General features: G+C 40.0%; 1 protein-coding gene across 5 annotated transcripts; it reads right to left on the bottom strand.

The window, feature by feature from the left end:
- Nucleotides 1-10339: 10339 nt before the first annotated feature.
- LOC120566277 lies at nt 10340-13936 on the bottom strand. Of its 5 annotated transcripts, none has more exons than XR_005640367.1 (6): nt 13720-13933; nt 12925-13117; nt 12135-12187; nt 11938-12047; nt 11809-11842; nt 10340-10898 (listed from the first exon to the last, which is right to left on the bottom strand). XR_005640367.1 is itself a non-coding variant. In XM_039812605.1 (5 exons), exons 1-5 carry the CDS (start codon nt 13844-13846, stop codon nt 10514-10516), a joined length of 750 nt encoding a protein of 249 aa, XP_039668539.1. In that variant the 5' UTR covers nt 13847-13936; the 3' UTR covers nt 10340-10513. The 5 variants fall into 5 exon arrangements, 2 of the variants coding, with proteins under 2 accessions (XP_039668539.1, XP_039668540.1); XR_005640366.1 differs by lacking the exon at nt 12925-13117 and adding an exon at nt 13178-13302 and having other exon boundaries at nt 13720-13919; XR_005640365.1 differs by lacking the exon at nt 12925-13117 and having other exon boundaries at nt 13720-13919.
- Between the last annotated feature and the right edge of the window lie 989 nt (nt 13937-14925).

Genomic DNA, 14925 nt, shown 5'->3' with positions numbered 1-14925 from the left:
GAAAACACTTTGTTTAATGCATATGTTTAATTAATTCCTCCAAAACTGGAGCTTACACACTTGGAAATGGGTACAGTTATTCTGTGTAACGGCCATATACCTAACTACCTACAGTACAGGCCAAAAGTTTGGACACACCTTCTCATTTCTTTTATTTTCATGACTATTTACATTGTAGATTCTCACTCTAGGCATCAAAACTATGAATGAACACATATGGAATTATGTACTTAACAAAAAAGTGTGAAATGACCGAAAACATGTCTTATATTTTAGATTCCTCAAAGTAGCCACCCTCTGATGAGTCCAAATTTGAGATCTTTGGTTCCAACCGCCGTGTCTTTGTGCGATGCAGAAAAAGTGAACGGATTTTTATATAACGGATATTCGCACAACTACAGATGTTGCTCTTTTCAGGTCTAAACTCATGCCTGGTTCCCATGGTGAAACATGGAGGAGGAGGTGTGATGGTGTGGGGGTGCTTTGCTGGTGACACTGTTGGGGATTTATTCAAAATTGAAGGCATACTGAACCAGCATGGCTACCACAGCATCCTGCAGCGACATGCTTGGACCATCATTTATTTTTCAACAGGACATTGATCCCAAACACACCTCCAGGCTGTGTAAGGGCTATTTGACCAAGAAGGAGAGTGATGGAGTGCTGCGCCAGATGACCTGGCCTCCACAGTCACCGGACCTGAACCCAATCAAGATGGTTTGGGGTGAGCTGGACCGCAGAGTGAAGGCAAAAGGGCCAACAAGTGCTAAGCATGTCTGGGAACTCATTCAAGACTGTTGGAAAACCATTTCAGGTGACTACCTCTTGGAGCTCATCAAGAGAATGCCAAGAGTGTGCAAAGCAGTAATCAGAGCAAAGGGTGGCTACTTTGAGGAATCTAAAATATAAGACATGTTTTCAGTTATTTCACACTTTTTTGTTAAGTACATAATTCCACGTGTTCATTCATAGTTTTGATGCCTTCAGTGAGAATCTACAATGTAAATAGTCATGAAAATAAAGGAAATGCATTGAATGAGAAGGTGTGTCCAAACTTTTGGCCTGTACTGTATATGTGAACTTCAATGAAAACGAACATGACTTGTGTCAATTAGTCCAAACATATTTTACTTCATATAAACATACAAATACAAATATATCCTACAAATACATGTATGGAGCTGTATAATCAACTTGGTATTTGGTTTTCGCAGCTCACAACAGTACACTTCTTCTCAGTTGCTTTGGCACATTTCTCAGATCAGAGATGACAATAATGTGTCACATAGGGAATACTGCTCCCTTTCATGTGCATTGTTCATTTGTTTTAAGACATGCACTCACTGGTGTGCAAATGCACATTATTATTTAACAAATGCACCAAAGTAGCTGAGAAAAAATGTAAGATATTTATGATTGTATTTCACTGGAGACATGTCCATGTTTTCACATAGCTAAAACAAACCAAACTGAATATTTTAAATTAGGAGGCTACAATAAGCTACACATCTGGCATGCCTATTATGGTGGAAATATGCACCACAGCATAGTTTTGCGTCCGAGGTCTCTGTACGACCTCGAACTTGTGTTGTACAGCTCTTGGAGATCACTGACGGCCAAAATCAACCTCTTGTCCATGTTCCATTTGTGGATCCACATACTTCGGTGTTTACTTTCTTCAGTTTTTTTCAGACACCTGAATGCACGTCACAGAGCACCACGGCCGTTTTTGCGCGTGCCGTGGTCAAAGTTGAACCATGGCTTGCGCAAGAGCAGTTCTTGCGCGCACGATCCATTGACAATAATGGGTTTCATAGCGCAGCGCTGCCGTTTGCGCGTCTAATGTGAATGGCCCTTTAGACTCCGAGTTTGTTAAACCTCCTTCCTGAATCACGTCAACTGGCTTCTTTCGACACAAAGGAGCAGCGACTCTACTCCGAGCTCCTCACGGATGACTGTGCTTCTCACCCTGGGAGACGCCAGCCACCCTTCTGAGGAAACCCATTTCGGCCGCTTGTAACCTGGATCTCTTTCTTTCGCTCATGACCCAGCCTTCATGATCATAGGTGAGGGTAGAAACGAAAACTGACCGGTAGATCGAGAGCTTTGCCTTCTGGCTCAGCTCTCTTTTTGTCACAACGGTGCAATAAATTGAATGCAATACCGCCCCCCCCGCTGCCCCAAGGTATATGAACTCCTTCACTTGGGGTAAGGACTCATTCCCTACCAGGAGTAGGCACTCCATTGGTTTCCTCAGATTTAGAGGTGCTGATCCTCATCCCAGCTGCTTCACACTCGGCTGTGAACCGATCCAGTGAGTGCTGAAGGTCACAGGCCGATGATGCCATCAGGACCACATCATCTGCAAAGAGCAGCGATGAGATCCCCAGCCCACCGAACTGCAACCCACCCCGACTACGCCTCGATATCCTGTCCATAAATATTACAAACAGGATTGGTGACAAAGCGCAGCCCTGGCAGAGGCCAAACCTCACCTGAAACGTGTCCGACCTACTGCTGAGAACCCGGACACAGCTCTTGCTTTGGTCATACAGAGACTGGATGGCCCTGAGAAGGGTCCCCCTCATCCCATACTCCCGCAGCACCTCCCACAGTATCTCCAGGGGGACCCGGTGATACGCCTTCTCCAGAGCCACAAAACACACGTATGGGCATACTTCCAGGCTCCCTCCAGGATCCTTGTGAGAGTGAAGATCTGGTCCGTTGTTCCATGACCAGGACGGAATCCTACCCTCATGGTAAACTTTGTGGACATTTGTACTAAATGACACACAATACATCTACAGTGGTTCCAATTAGCGCATAGGCCTATTAGAAACAAAAGAAAAAAAAAATAGCCTTGATTTTATTCCGTTATCCAATTTAGGATTCAGGAATCAAGCATAACTCTGTGCGCCCAGTCACACTCAGCAATATGGACATTTGATCACATATGCTGCCTTGGAACAAATTTGCAGATCTAAAGTTCAAGAAATAAAAATAATGAGAAAGACAAACAAAAGGTATACCGTTTGGGTTGTTTCAGCTAAATGTCCTTTCCTGTTGATAAAACCTTATCCAGGAAACCTGTGTCATCTCACATTTGTATTATGTCTGTATCTTGTCCCTGTGAGCTGTCTACTAAAGCATGAATGCCAAAAAATAAATAAATAAAATCAAAGGGCACTTCCTCATTAATGCTGGGGGGAATCTGAGGGCATGGTGCAAAGTGGTTCCAGTCTTTAGATTTTCATTAAAAGCTTATAAAAAAAAGGCTACATTACTTTTATCATTACTTTACCACTGTCATCCTAAAGTGTGATATTCTTACACTAAACTGCAGTTTAGCAGAGCTAACCCAACATGTTCCTGAAGGAAAAGAGCCATTCTGAAATATAAAATAAAATGATATGACAACAGTGCTACTCTGGCTGAAATGAAAACGGGCAGTCATCGAATTATAATGACCTCATCCACATTCTTGAAATCATTTAAATACTGAGCTATGGCACTGAAAATCTTTTAGATAACACAAACCTATAATTTCTGTAGCCTACTCCAAAACAACAAAGTACGCCTGACTCACGTTCCACTCTCCACACTGCTGTCTTTGGGCAAGAAGTCACCTTGTGAGATCGTTAATGTTGTCAGACAGTTTTAAAAACAATCTGAGCCTGTCTCTGGCAAAAATTTCGGGCAGATATGACAATGTACACTGAAGTTACAACTTCTTGGTTAATCAATAAATGCTCAAAATGGCTGCCACACCACGCCCACACCGTTTGAAGAAAAGTTTTTCTTTTAATAACTTTTCATCTTTAAGATGTTTAGATGGTACAGACCAAATTTGAAGTCCATCGGATGAAATCTGTAGGAGGAGTTCGTTAAAGTATAGCACCTTGACTTTTAGGTCTACTTCCTGTTGCCACTAGGGGGTGCTATGACTTTGAGCCAATATCAGCCTGTAGATGTCGTCAGGGTTGGACTCTTATGAATCCTGAAAAGTTTTGAGCCAACTGGTCAATGTACACTCAAGTTACACCCACTTCCTGTTTCAATGGCGAAACGCACAAAATGTCCGTCCCGCCACGACCATGCCCTATGACGAAAAGTTTCTTTTAATAACTTTTAATCTTTAATGTCTTAAGATAGCACAGACCAAATTTGAAGTCGATCGGATGATGGAAATGGCCAATGTGGAAATGGCCAAAATTGCACTAATTTTGAACTTTCAATTCAAAATGGCAGACTTCCTGATGGGTTTAGGGTATGGCTCCAATGAGCTTTTTTGTACGTCTTGACATGCTACATATGTGTACCACGTTTCGTTAATCTACGTTAAACATACTGCAGTGGCTCAATGTTTTAAGTTTTGTAGGGGGTGCTAGCGAGCCATTTTTGTGCAGTGGTGTGTAGTCGGAAACTAATCAAACCGGCATGCATTAGGCGGCGATCGATTCTGCGCAGACCTGGCTCATCTCGAACGAACCTCTCATAATAATAGATTACAGTCAATCTTATTGTTGGCTTTCATGTAGACCAAGCAACAGCATCACGTCAGTATCAAGCATCTAATTAACCAAAAGTCACCCCCCCATTTTATTTGTAATACCCAGACACTTAAGTAAGTAAGTAAGTAAGTAAGTAAAATTTATTTGTATAGCACATTTCACAGATAAAAATCACAAAGTGCTTCACAACGAAATGCAATTCAACACAAGAAGTCACAATACGAGCACATTGAAATATGAACAGAAAATATAACAAACAACCATAGAAAACCCATCGACTAAGCAAAAGCCTGCTTGAACAGCAGAGTCTTCAGCTGCCCCTTAAAAGATTCGACAGAATCCACACAACGTAGCGAGAGAGGCAAGTCATTCCACAGCCTAGGAGCCACTGCTTGGAATGACCGATCACCTCTAGTTTTAAAATTAGTGCGGGGAACCATTAATAGCATCTGACCTAATGATCTCAGACTACGGGTGGGGGTATGTAGCTGTATCAAATCAGAGATGTATGAAGGAACCTGACCGTGCAAGGCTCTGAAAGTAATGACCAGGATTTTAAATTGAATTCTATACTGGACTGGTAACCAGTGAAGAGCTGCTAAAACAGGCGTGATGTGTGCTCTTTGTTAATGTGCATTAAAAGCCTTGCAGCAGAGTTCTGAACAGTCTGGAGACGATAAAGCTGATTCTTACTCAGACAAGTAAAAAGACTGTTGCAGTAATCCCAAGCGTGAAGAAATAAAAGCATGAATGATCATCTCTAATTCATCCTTAGTGACAAGTGGTCTTAACTTAGAGATATTTCTCAGGTGGAAGAAACAGTTCCTAACTAATAGTTTAGAGTGGTGATCCAACGACATAGCTGAGTCAAAACCACACCTAAGCTCCTGAGACTCGGCTGGACAGACAAGCCTAAGTCCCCAATATGATGCTTTATCTCAGGGATACGACTTTCAGGGGCAAATTAATTAGAGTTTCTGTTTTTTCTGAGTTCAAAAGCAGAAAGTTGTCACATAACCACTGTTTGATACTAGACAAACAGCTTATTAAAGATGACAGTTTGGAGAACTCAGTTTCCTTAAAAGAACAGTAAAGTTGGATATCATCCGCATAGAGATGGTACGATATGTCTCCAAATTGACTAATTATCTGTCCTAAAGGAAAAATATACAAGAGGAACAGAATAGGTCCCAAGACAGACCCCTGAGGTACCCCACACGACAACTCTGCAGTTTCAGACAATATCTGATTAACCTGAACACTAAAACGTCTACCAGAAAGGTAGGATGAGAACCATTTTAAAACTGAACCAGACATACCAACCAAATCACGAAGTCTATTTATCATAATGGTATGATCTATAGTGTCAAACGCAGAAGAAAGGTCCAATAGGACCAAAACTGTAAAATCCTTTGAATCAGCTGACATCATAATATCACTAGAGATTTTTAAAAGTGCAGTTTCCGTAGAATGCCTTTTACGGAAACCAGACTGGAATTTATCAAACAGCTTGTGCTTCTCTAAGAAAAGGGTGAGTTGCTCTGCTACAACTTTTTCTAAAATTTTTGACATGAAAGGTAGTTTTGATATTGGCCTGTAGTTCTTAGGTTGAAGTGGGTCCAACGTGGGCTTTTTAAGTACAGGCTTAACAACAGCATGTTTAAAAAAACTAGGAACGACACCAGTTAAAAGTGAGGTATTTAGCATCTCAACAATGCAGGGGCCAATGGAGTCAAAAGCTTGAACAAATAGCACAGTAGGGACAACATCCATAGGACAAGATGAGGGTTTCAAAGTCTGTAGCAGAGAAATTATGTCATTCAGTGTCACAGGTTTAAAAGTGGACCAAAAATGAGCGGGAGGCAAGTGACATGCAGAGTTCTGAGGAAGTGATGGTAAGATGTTGGTCCTAACATCTCTGATCTTATTCACAAAGAAGTGGAGGAATTCATCACAGTCCGATTTAGAAGACACACTTGCTTGTGGGCCAGAAGGAGACACTAAAGCATTAATGGTGTCAAATAAAATTCTGGGGTTGTGCTTATTTGAGGATATAAGCTGAGAAAAGAAACAAGTTCTGGCCTTTCTCAGCATCTCGTTTAAAGTAACCCTTAGTTCCTTAAGGTGAATCCTATGAACCACAAGTTTAGTAGTTTTCCAGAGACGTTCAACTTTTCTACAATTTCTCCTAAAACTTTGGATTGTTTCATCAATCCAAGGACAGGATTTTTTATGAGGGATAATGCTTGATTTAACAGGTGCTATTTTATCTAAAATTGTTAAACACTGAGTATGAAAAGACTGGATAAAAACATCTGCATCACTGCATCCCATCAGAGAACATGGGTCGAACAAGGCAGAGAACTTCTCAGCAGCATCATGATTTATAATCCGCCTTTGGGCCCTAATTCTCAGGGGCGGAGGATCCAGAGGAAAGTTAATCTCAAAAAACACACAACTATGATCACTCACAAGAACACTTAATTGGGTACTCGTGTAACATAACCTTATTAACACACCCTCCTCCACCTTCTACGTGATTTATTTAGCTCTATATATTTATTCAGAGAGAACCACTCACAAAACATCCAAATCAATCAAGAGCATACTGCTTTAATGCCACAATGTTGGTATGACACCAATCACCCTCTATATCCCCCCTTTTTTATGCCTGGAACACACTTCAAGCTGAAGCGCCGCAAAGTGTAGATTCGTCCCTGATCTTGCATCTGGCAGTTCATACCAGACACGCAGTTCTCCGTTCCCCTGTCTCTCTCTCCCTCCCTATCTCCCAGTGTGCCTAATCGCCTGTCCTGCTGTAGACACAGCTGAGAAGTCAAGACAGCCAAAGTCAACATAAACCTGGGTGTTTTATTTTGAAATGTGGTTTATTTTGTAAAGTATCTAGTTGCACTGTGGCCTTCCTGTATGGGATTACCTGCCTGGCTTGACCGGCTCCCAGAAGAAATAAAGACATGGATTTGTCAGTGTATATTGCCATGTGCATGAAACAAATCTCCCTCAGGGTACAATAAATATCTATCCAACACTGCACACAAACTGAACTCCATGGGGGAAGACCAGCATAAGATCCAAGAAATCCACCAGAGTGGTGACAGAAATATAAACACTGTATGCCACATATCTAGATGAAGCAAATTAATAGGAATGTAGGAGCACAAGTACATGTGTCAGCATCATAGATGTTTCATTGGCAGGATGTTAAAAAGAAAATAAGACTAATTTTAAAAAAGCTAAACAGAGACACTAAACACCATATCAGTAATGAATTGAAATGTGCAGCATCGTCTCCCCCTTGTGAGCCATGTGTTAAAGATGAAAGCATTTTGATAATAGCAACTGAACAAATACACAAAAGTTGACAAAAGGTATTTTTCAACGTATCGTTCAAAGACTTATTTTCTGAGTCAATATGTGTATATTGTCTCATGTTTGTAATTGTGTTTTTAAGTCTTATTTCCCTCATTTTACTGTTTGTGTCTTATTAAACAATTGTATCAAGTGAAGCACTTTGACTTTGTCTGTAAAAGGTGCTATATCAAATAAACCTTTTAATAAACCAAAGTTTTTGTTGTTGGCTGGTCAAAAACACAACATAGTAGGAGGTAGTAGGCGTTCAGTTCTCAAGGCCAAAGTTGATCCGGTGTTGAGTTGCTTACTCTCAAGGTAGTTCAGCACCAAAAATCATAACAGGACGCTGCTGCCCAGCAGCCTTAGCACACCTGAGCAACCAGGTTAATTGCTAAGCTCCGCCCACTATCAGACAGTCAACAGAAAAAAAGCTTACTAATGTGATTACTAAAAACGGCTCACCCTAAAAATACCACTAGCAGTTAGAAAATGCAAATTTTTCAAAACTTACTTTTTTCAATTGCTTGGCTACAATACACATAAACCTAAGATCATTTGTTCATTTAAAAAAGATCACCGGTTCAATATGACACAACTTATCAAAGTACAACTATTTCAAAAGGCAATTTTCTCTCTCTCTCATTTATATGTAGTACCATAATGAAACATTTATCACCTATTTTGTACTACAATATGTAAACGATGACACAGTGAAACTATCGGTAGCTTGTGTGTGGGTGATCTAAAGTAATGTTTCAATGTTATTTCACAATCAGTTAGTTTTTTGAATCAATGATTGTGCAAGTGCAAGATTTATTTAAAGATATGAATGCACAATGCAATGTTTTGAACATTGTGTTACAAGTGATGACCGTTTTGAGTTTTGTGTCTAGAGTTTTGAAAAATGACATTAAGGTTCTGAAATTAGTAGCAACATGATTGTAAAAAACTGTAAAGTGAAACCTCAGAAAAAAGACTAATGCAAAATTAGATTCACACACTGTTCAGTCCAAGTGGTGGCAAACAGACAATATTTTGATTACCCAGTCCACTCAGCTGTCAAGAAATAATGCACTTACTGCGGTGACAATAGTAAAGGTAATGGCTGCACTCCGGTAGTTACTGGCCAGGAACCAGCACCATGTGGCCAATGTCCACATCAATCCAGACAGTAGACCTGAGGAGCAAAAGGAGACAATAGAGTGTACTTGCGCTTGAGTCAAATACACAGCACATAGGCAAGGTAGGTATATTTAAGTATGAGTGCCACGAAGGCAAATGTAGGCATTTATTAACTTTTATACAGTCAAGTTGGTAACTCAGTGACAAATTGAAGATTGGCTAATTTTCAATGAGTAACTAGTGTGTGCGAGCTTCCTATGGTGCCATGAAATTAAATTAAGCACCAATCTGTAAACCCAAAGACCGATCTAAACTCACACCACACTGCATGCTAGGTTTTGGGTCAGAGTGGACATGTTACCCCCCAGTAGTTTTCCCTGAATCAATACATCCAACCATAAGTGGATGTGTTGTAATGGAAGTTTCCTTTGCAGCAGGGGAAGAGTTTTGCAAGTTTAGTAACGTGAAACAAATAAGACAACTAAACCAAGTTTAGGTTTTTGTATTTTATTAAAAATATATATTTGCAAATATAGGAGCAACATGATTTCACAAAAGGTACAGCAGCCCCGTGTGGAGTCAGTCCCTCAAATGAGTGAACAGAACACTAGGCTTATATACATCTTCAGAGTGACAGCACACACGCACTTGGCTTATTATGACGCTACAGTTTTTACATGCAATCTGATACACACAAAGACAATCGAAAAACACAAGAGACATCTCGTAACCATTTCGCCTCCTCCTCCCTGTATGACTTTCACCCCCCCAGTTACATCTCAAACTGGCTTGGGAAAACTAGAGATAGTTTTAGGGTGACCTTGTAGCCCCTATCTGTTCAGACAAACAGTGCGCACGTTATGTTCCAGACTGGATGTCTCACACAGTTAGAATCAAAATCTACATGTGGGAAATGAGAAACTCTTAGCATTTGTGAGAGAATTAAAGTAGAAATAAAACAAAAATATATAAGGAATTATGCTTAAATGTAATTTCGCCATTACAGCGTTTGCAGATGTAACTTGGCAAAAGGAAGCTGCTGCATTCACCCTAGTCTTCCTGTCTTGTTGGGAGTCAAAATGGAGCTATTATTAGACACTCTGGTAGCCCCTGGTGTGTGACAGTTTAGTGGTTCACAGAAATAAATCAGCTGGTGGAAAATGGTGTCAGGGGTGTGTGGGGGTGTCATACTGGACATCTAGAGTGCACGGGCTCAGGCTACCATCAGTACCTAGATTACCTACAGGATCAAATGGCATCAGTACTGAATGCATTAGATTGCACAGGTGCATGTAACAATGTGGTCAATTTTCAATTAATGGATGACTCTGGAGTAGACCCTGGGCCTTTTATTCATGGCAGCACAGTAGAGGGCAAAGTACACTGTGGTCGCAACAAAAATGCTAGAGCACTGCAGATAAAAATAGAGTTCTGTGAAGAAGTTCAAACAAGAATTGACCGTTTCACATCATTTCAATAAAAATGAAACCAAAAAAAAAAAGCTAAAATCAATTGCATTCCTTTGCATGTAATAGGTCAGTCAATATAGCAAATATTAAAGTTGGAGCTAAATGGATACAAAAAGTAATACTCTTTATTAATCCTTGAGCTACCCCCACTGAGATCACATCTCCAAGGAAACTGGATATAAAAGCTGGTTTGCTGGAGGATGCAGTGTTATTTATAGCCCAACAGTGTGATGAAGAAAAACTCTTAGGTTTAAGTCTGTAATAGTAGTTCACAAAAAGGTAAGGCCAGTTATCAAAAACTAAAATGTTAGACACTGGCTCCATGGAACATGCTGTCACAGAATGATGAATGGTTGTTAATGTAGAGGATGGGTCCAAAAGGAGGATCCGTACAGCAGCCCCGACAACAGCAAGCAGGCAGCCTCTAATGAGAGAGTAAGACTCAGAAACCACATGATAAATGGATTTTAAATCTCCACTGACACATTGTTAAATTTGTAAAATTAAAATCTGACTATGGCATACAAAATGGATTCTTAGCATTTCATTTTTAGCAAAACATTTCAATGTGGATAACAGCAACAGTGTTACACTACTGATGCTGTACTTGTTTGTAGTTTAAAATACCACTGTTTGCAGCATTGCTTTTTTGCGTTTAGTATTTCATGCTGTTTGATCGCTTTATTTTGTCAAATGCTTACATTTCCCCCTGCTTATTTATTTTATTCTGCTGCAGTCCCAGTGGGATCAAAGTTTTGTCTTTATAGTGAAATTGTTTAAAGTCTGAAATGACTAAAGGAAAGGCTTACATCACCTCAAAATTATAATTCAATTTGCAACAATTCCTGAACATCTGAGAAGTTTGTTGCTTCTTCCCCGCCAGTCATCATGATTCAGCGTAACGAAAGAACAACTGCCAGGGTCATTAACATACTGATCAGCATTCATGAGGTGCTTTGCATTGACTATTTATGGTTAAAAATGGGCGTGTACAGGGCAGGATAAGTGGCTGATTCACATACGCACACTTGTGGGTAATCTGTGATTTATAAAAAAGGAACATTGCCTAGTATGCACGGTTTTATAAATCAGAATTTTGGCATACGCCATTTTTTGCTTTTGGCCATACGTACACATTTAGTAAGGATCCTCCGCACAGTTTTATGAATGAGAACCTGGTCTTTGGTCCGATGACATATCCAGAACTCTGAGGAACTTGGTCCAAAGCTGCCGGAATTTGTTCCCCGCGGAAAGGATTACCATCCATATATGAAGTCAGTTTGGCTTTCAAAACAATGACTCATGAGAACACAAAGTCACAACAGCTCACTCACCAAGTGGCAGGAATTGATTGTCCTTCAGGTTCTCCTTGAGAGAATATTGGTAAATTAACATTAGTTTGAGTGTACTGTGAGAAATGATTTCTTGAAAAAGGTAAGAAAACTTTCAATCAATGTACTCACCCTGTCAAGTAGTAATGAAATCGATTCAGAGTTGGGATGCAGTTCCACGTCTGCTTTCACATTGAAAAAGATCAGGCCACCGGAGCAAACACAAAGGTAATTTCTGACATCTGATATCCAAAACAAAAGTTCAAAATGAGACGTTTGTTTTCTTGTTGGAGCCGTTTTGTAAAAAGATGGGAGACTTTATTTACAACCTTATTTATTCAGGGAGGGCCATTGACAGCAAGCTCTCTTCTCCAATGACGCCCTGATTCCAGCACAAATTGAAAGAAAACAATCTCAAAAATTACAGTACAAATAAATAATGATAAAATAATCTGATCATAAAAAAATACTTCCAAATTACGGTTAACCTGAGCAGACACAACCGAGCTCCACAATAATTTAATATTGGCTTGGAAACAGCAATCCTAAACCAGCCAAACATGTGAAAGTCAGTACTCAAAATACTCCGTTTAATAGGAACACATTACCAAGTTAAAAGAACCCTGGGGTGGCAGCTCTTAAACAGGACCCAACAATTATGTCAACATGCTTCATTGTCCCAGAATGCCCTTAAAATGACAGCTCATTTAGAAAGGAAATGCATTTTCTATTCTGGGTGGAGGAGCCTACATTATTCTAGTCACTTTGAACTGGCCCAGCCCATAAACAAACTAGAAAAGCCCCAAATTAAACTCCCAAGACCTGCTATATATAAAAAAAAGGTTAGCAACATGCATGTGTCTTATAGATAGATGAATTAATCCTTTTTTCTAAACAATCTAAAAAGAAAACATACATTTAGATTACACGATTTCCATGTCAGAAATAGAGTCAGCTGTGGCAAAGACTGCAGTGCACACATTTTGGGAATGCCAAATTGGGAAGAAAATGGGTGAAATGTTATGTACATTACAGTTGAAGGCTAAATGACACACACACACACACACACACACACACACACACACACACACTTATAGCAGGACTTTTTTAGCCGTGTACCTAATAAACTGGCAAGTGACGCGTGAAATAGGGTCCTTAAAGTTTGTCATCTCCCTGGAACAGTATCAACACCATCATCTGAAGATGGACTGCAGCAGATGGAGTCTTTGAGTCTCTTTCAGCTGATTTTAAGCACATCTGTCACCGTCTGACCCATCCACACTTGAAGGAGACTTGCTCCAGTGAGACCAAACTGCATTCAACCACATGAAGAATGATTCAAGTTTGAAGTTTTGCTTTTATGAGACAATACCTGTAGCCCAGATGAAACCTCCAAGCATTGCCAAAGGGTAGAATTTTGGCGACTGAAGCATCAAGTCTCCAACGATAGACTGTACAACCCATATTGCTGCACAGTATACCCACTAGAAAACATACCTGTTAACAGAACACAGGCAAATTCTCACATGGGCCTACAAAACACCAATTGTGGACTTTTCCACATGAAAGAGATTTAGATTTAACAACTTCTTTAGATCCAAATACTTAAAAAAAAAAAGAAAAGATGGTGCTGTATGCCATCTCCTGTCTCTATTCTTTGGACAGGAACAAAATTGCTTTCAAACAATAGCAGAGCAGCCACATTTGGAGCAATTCCATAAGCAAAATCAGTTATGCTGGTTGAGTTAAAGGTGAACTCAAATGTTCACAAGTTGCCAGCTCCGACACTTTCAATACCTTTTTGCACCTAGAAGAATATAAAAGCAAAACGAACACCCACGATTGTTGATTTCGGACAACACAGGAGCCTAAGGCTTGCTCACATTCATCACAGACAAATTATAGTTCACATACCTTGTTCAGCCACACGTTCAGTGCTACGACAGGTCACCATCAATAATGTGGTAACAAATAAAAGCAAAGTTGGGTATTGTGCTTCAAGCATGTTGAAACTAAATATTTGTTTTCTATGATGGAGCATGTGCAAGGTGTTAACAGCTAGAGGCCGAGTGTGTCTGCAGTGGTGAGGAGTGACACGCAGCAAGGTGCTGCCAATTATATAATCACTCAATCTTATCACATAATGGCTGCAGTGGACAGGCTACATGAATATGGGGGGGTTCAAAAACAGGTGGAAGAAAACACTTCAATATGAAGGCTCATCATGTCTGTTTAATTTAAGAAATAATTTTTGGTATTGTGATCTATTTTTTTTTTTAATCTGAGGACAGATTGTAAATAAAAATGTTTCAGTATACTCATTTTTGATGTGTGGCCTGTCGGTAAAATATTAAAATAATTTTAAATAATTTATTAAATAATCATGAAAATAAAACAAGAAACAGAAATAAATAAATCAATATCATGGTTGTTCAAATTTACAGTGTTGAAAAAGTATCTACATTTACTCAAGTACAGTAGCCTACTTAAGTACAGATTTGAGGGACTTGTACTTTACTTAAAGTGCTCATATTATGCTTTTTGGCTTTTTCCCTTTGCTTTATTGCAACCCAGGCTCATGGCAGTTGGTGAAATGGTCACGTTATTTAATCTATTGATAGGTGTTCACATTGACGTTTTTGTCATTTCTTCATGGTGGCCAGCACGAAAATGTAAACTAATTTATTTAAATGGAAGCATATGTCGTGGTCACAGCACGACTATGGTAGCGAGTAGTATGAAATGCAGAAAATCTGCGCAAGGAGATTGGTTGGGTAGCTGGATGGGTCAAACAATTCCAGACTTTCACCCCGGAGGCCGGGGATCGCGTCCAGTGTGTGGCGTTTTTGTTTCCCCGTTAACCGTCCCGTTATTGTCCCGGCATAAACCCAACCTCCGCCATTCAGTTATTGTCGCGCGTCACCTGCGGCAGTCTCCCGGCATGTGAGGCGTCCTCCCCGGGGGTGTGGCGTTTGCTTTCCCCGTTAATCTCCCTATAAACCACTTTGTGCTGGCCACCACGAAAAAAACGACAAAAACGTCCCTGTGAACACAAATCAATAGATTAAAAATAACGTGACCAATTGAACCGTGAGACCGTGTTGTTTATTGTGTTATATT

The sequence above is a fragment of the Perca fluviatilis genome, chromosome 10 (assembly GCF_010015445.1).
Source record: "Perca fluviatilis chromosome 10, GENO_Pfluv_1.0, whole genome shotgun sequence".
In the NCBI taxonomy this organism is placed as follows: Eukaryota; Metazoa; Chordata; class Actinopteri; order Perciformes; family Percidae; genus Perca; species Perca fluviatilis.
Note: the sequence above shows the minus strand (reverse complement) of the source record. Positions and strands in the feature narration are given on the sequence as shown.

Bases quoted from the DNA above. Each gene is read 5' to 3' on its own strand.
- LOC120566277 (XM_039812605.1), bottom strand. From the start codon at position 13,846: ATGCTCCATCATAGAAAACAAATATTTAGTTTCAACATGCTTGAAGCA. The intron at 11,843-11,937 runs GTGAGTACATTG...TATTCTCTCAAG, and splicing joins TTTCATTACTACTTGACAGG to GAGAACCTGAAGGACAATCA. The intron at 10,899-11,607 runs GTACGTATGGCC...CTCTCTCATTAG, and splicing joins GGAGGATCCTTACTAAATGT to AGGCTGCCTGCTTGCTGTTG.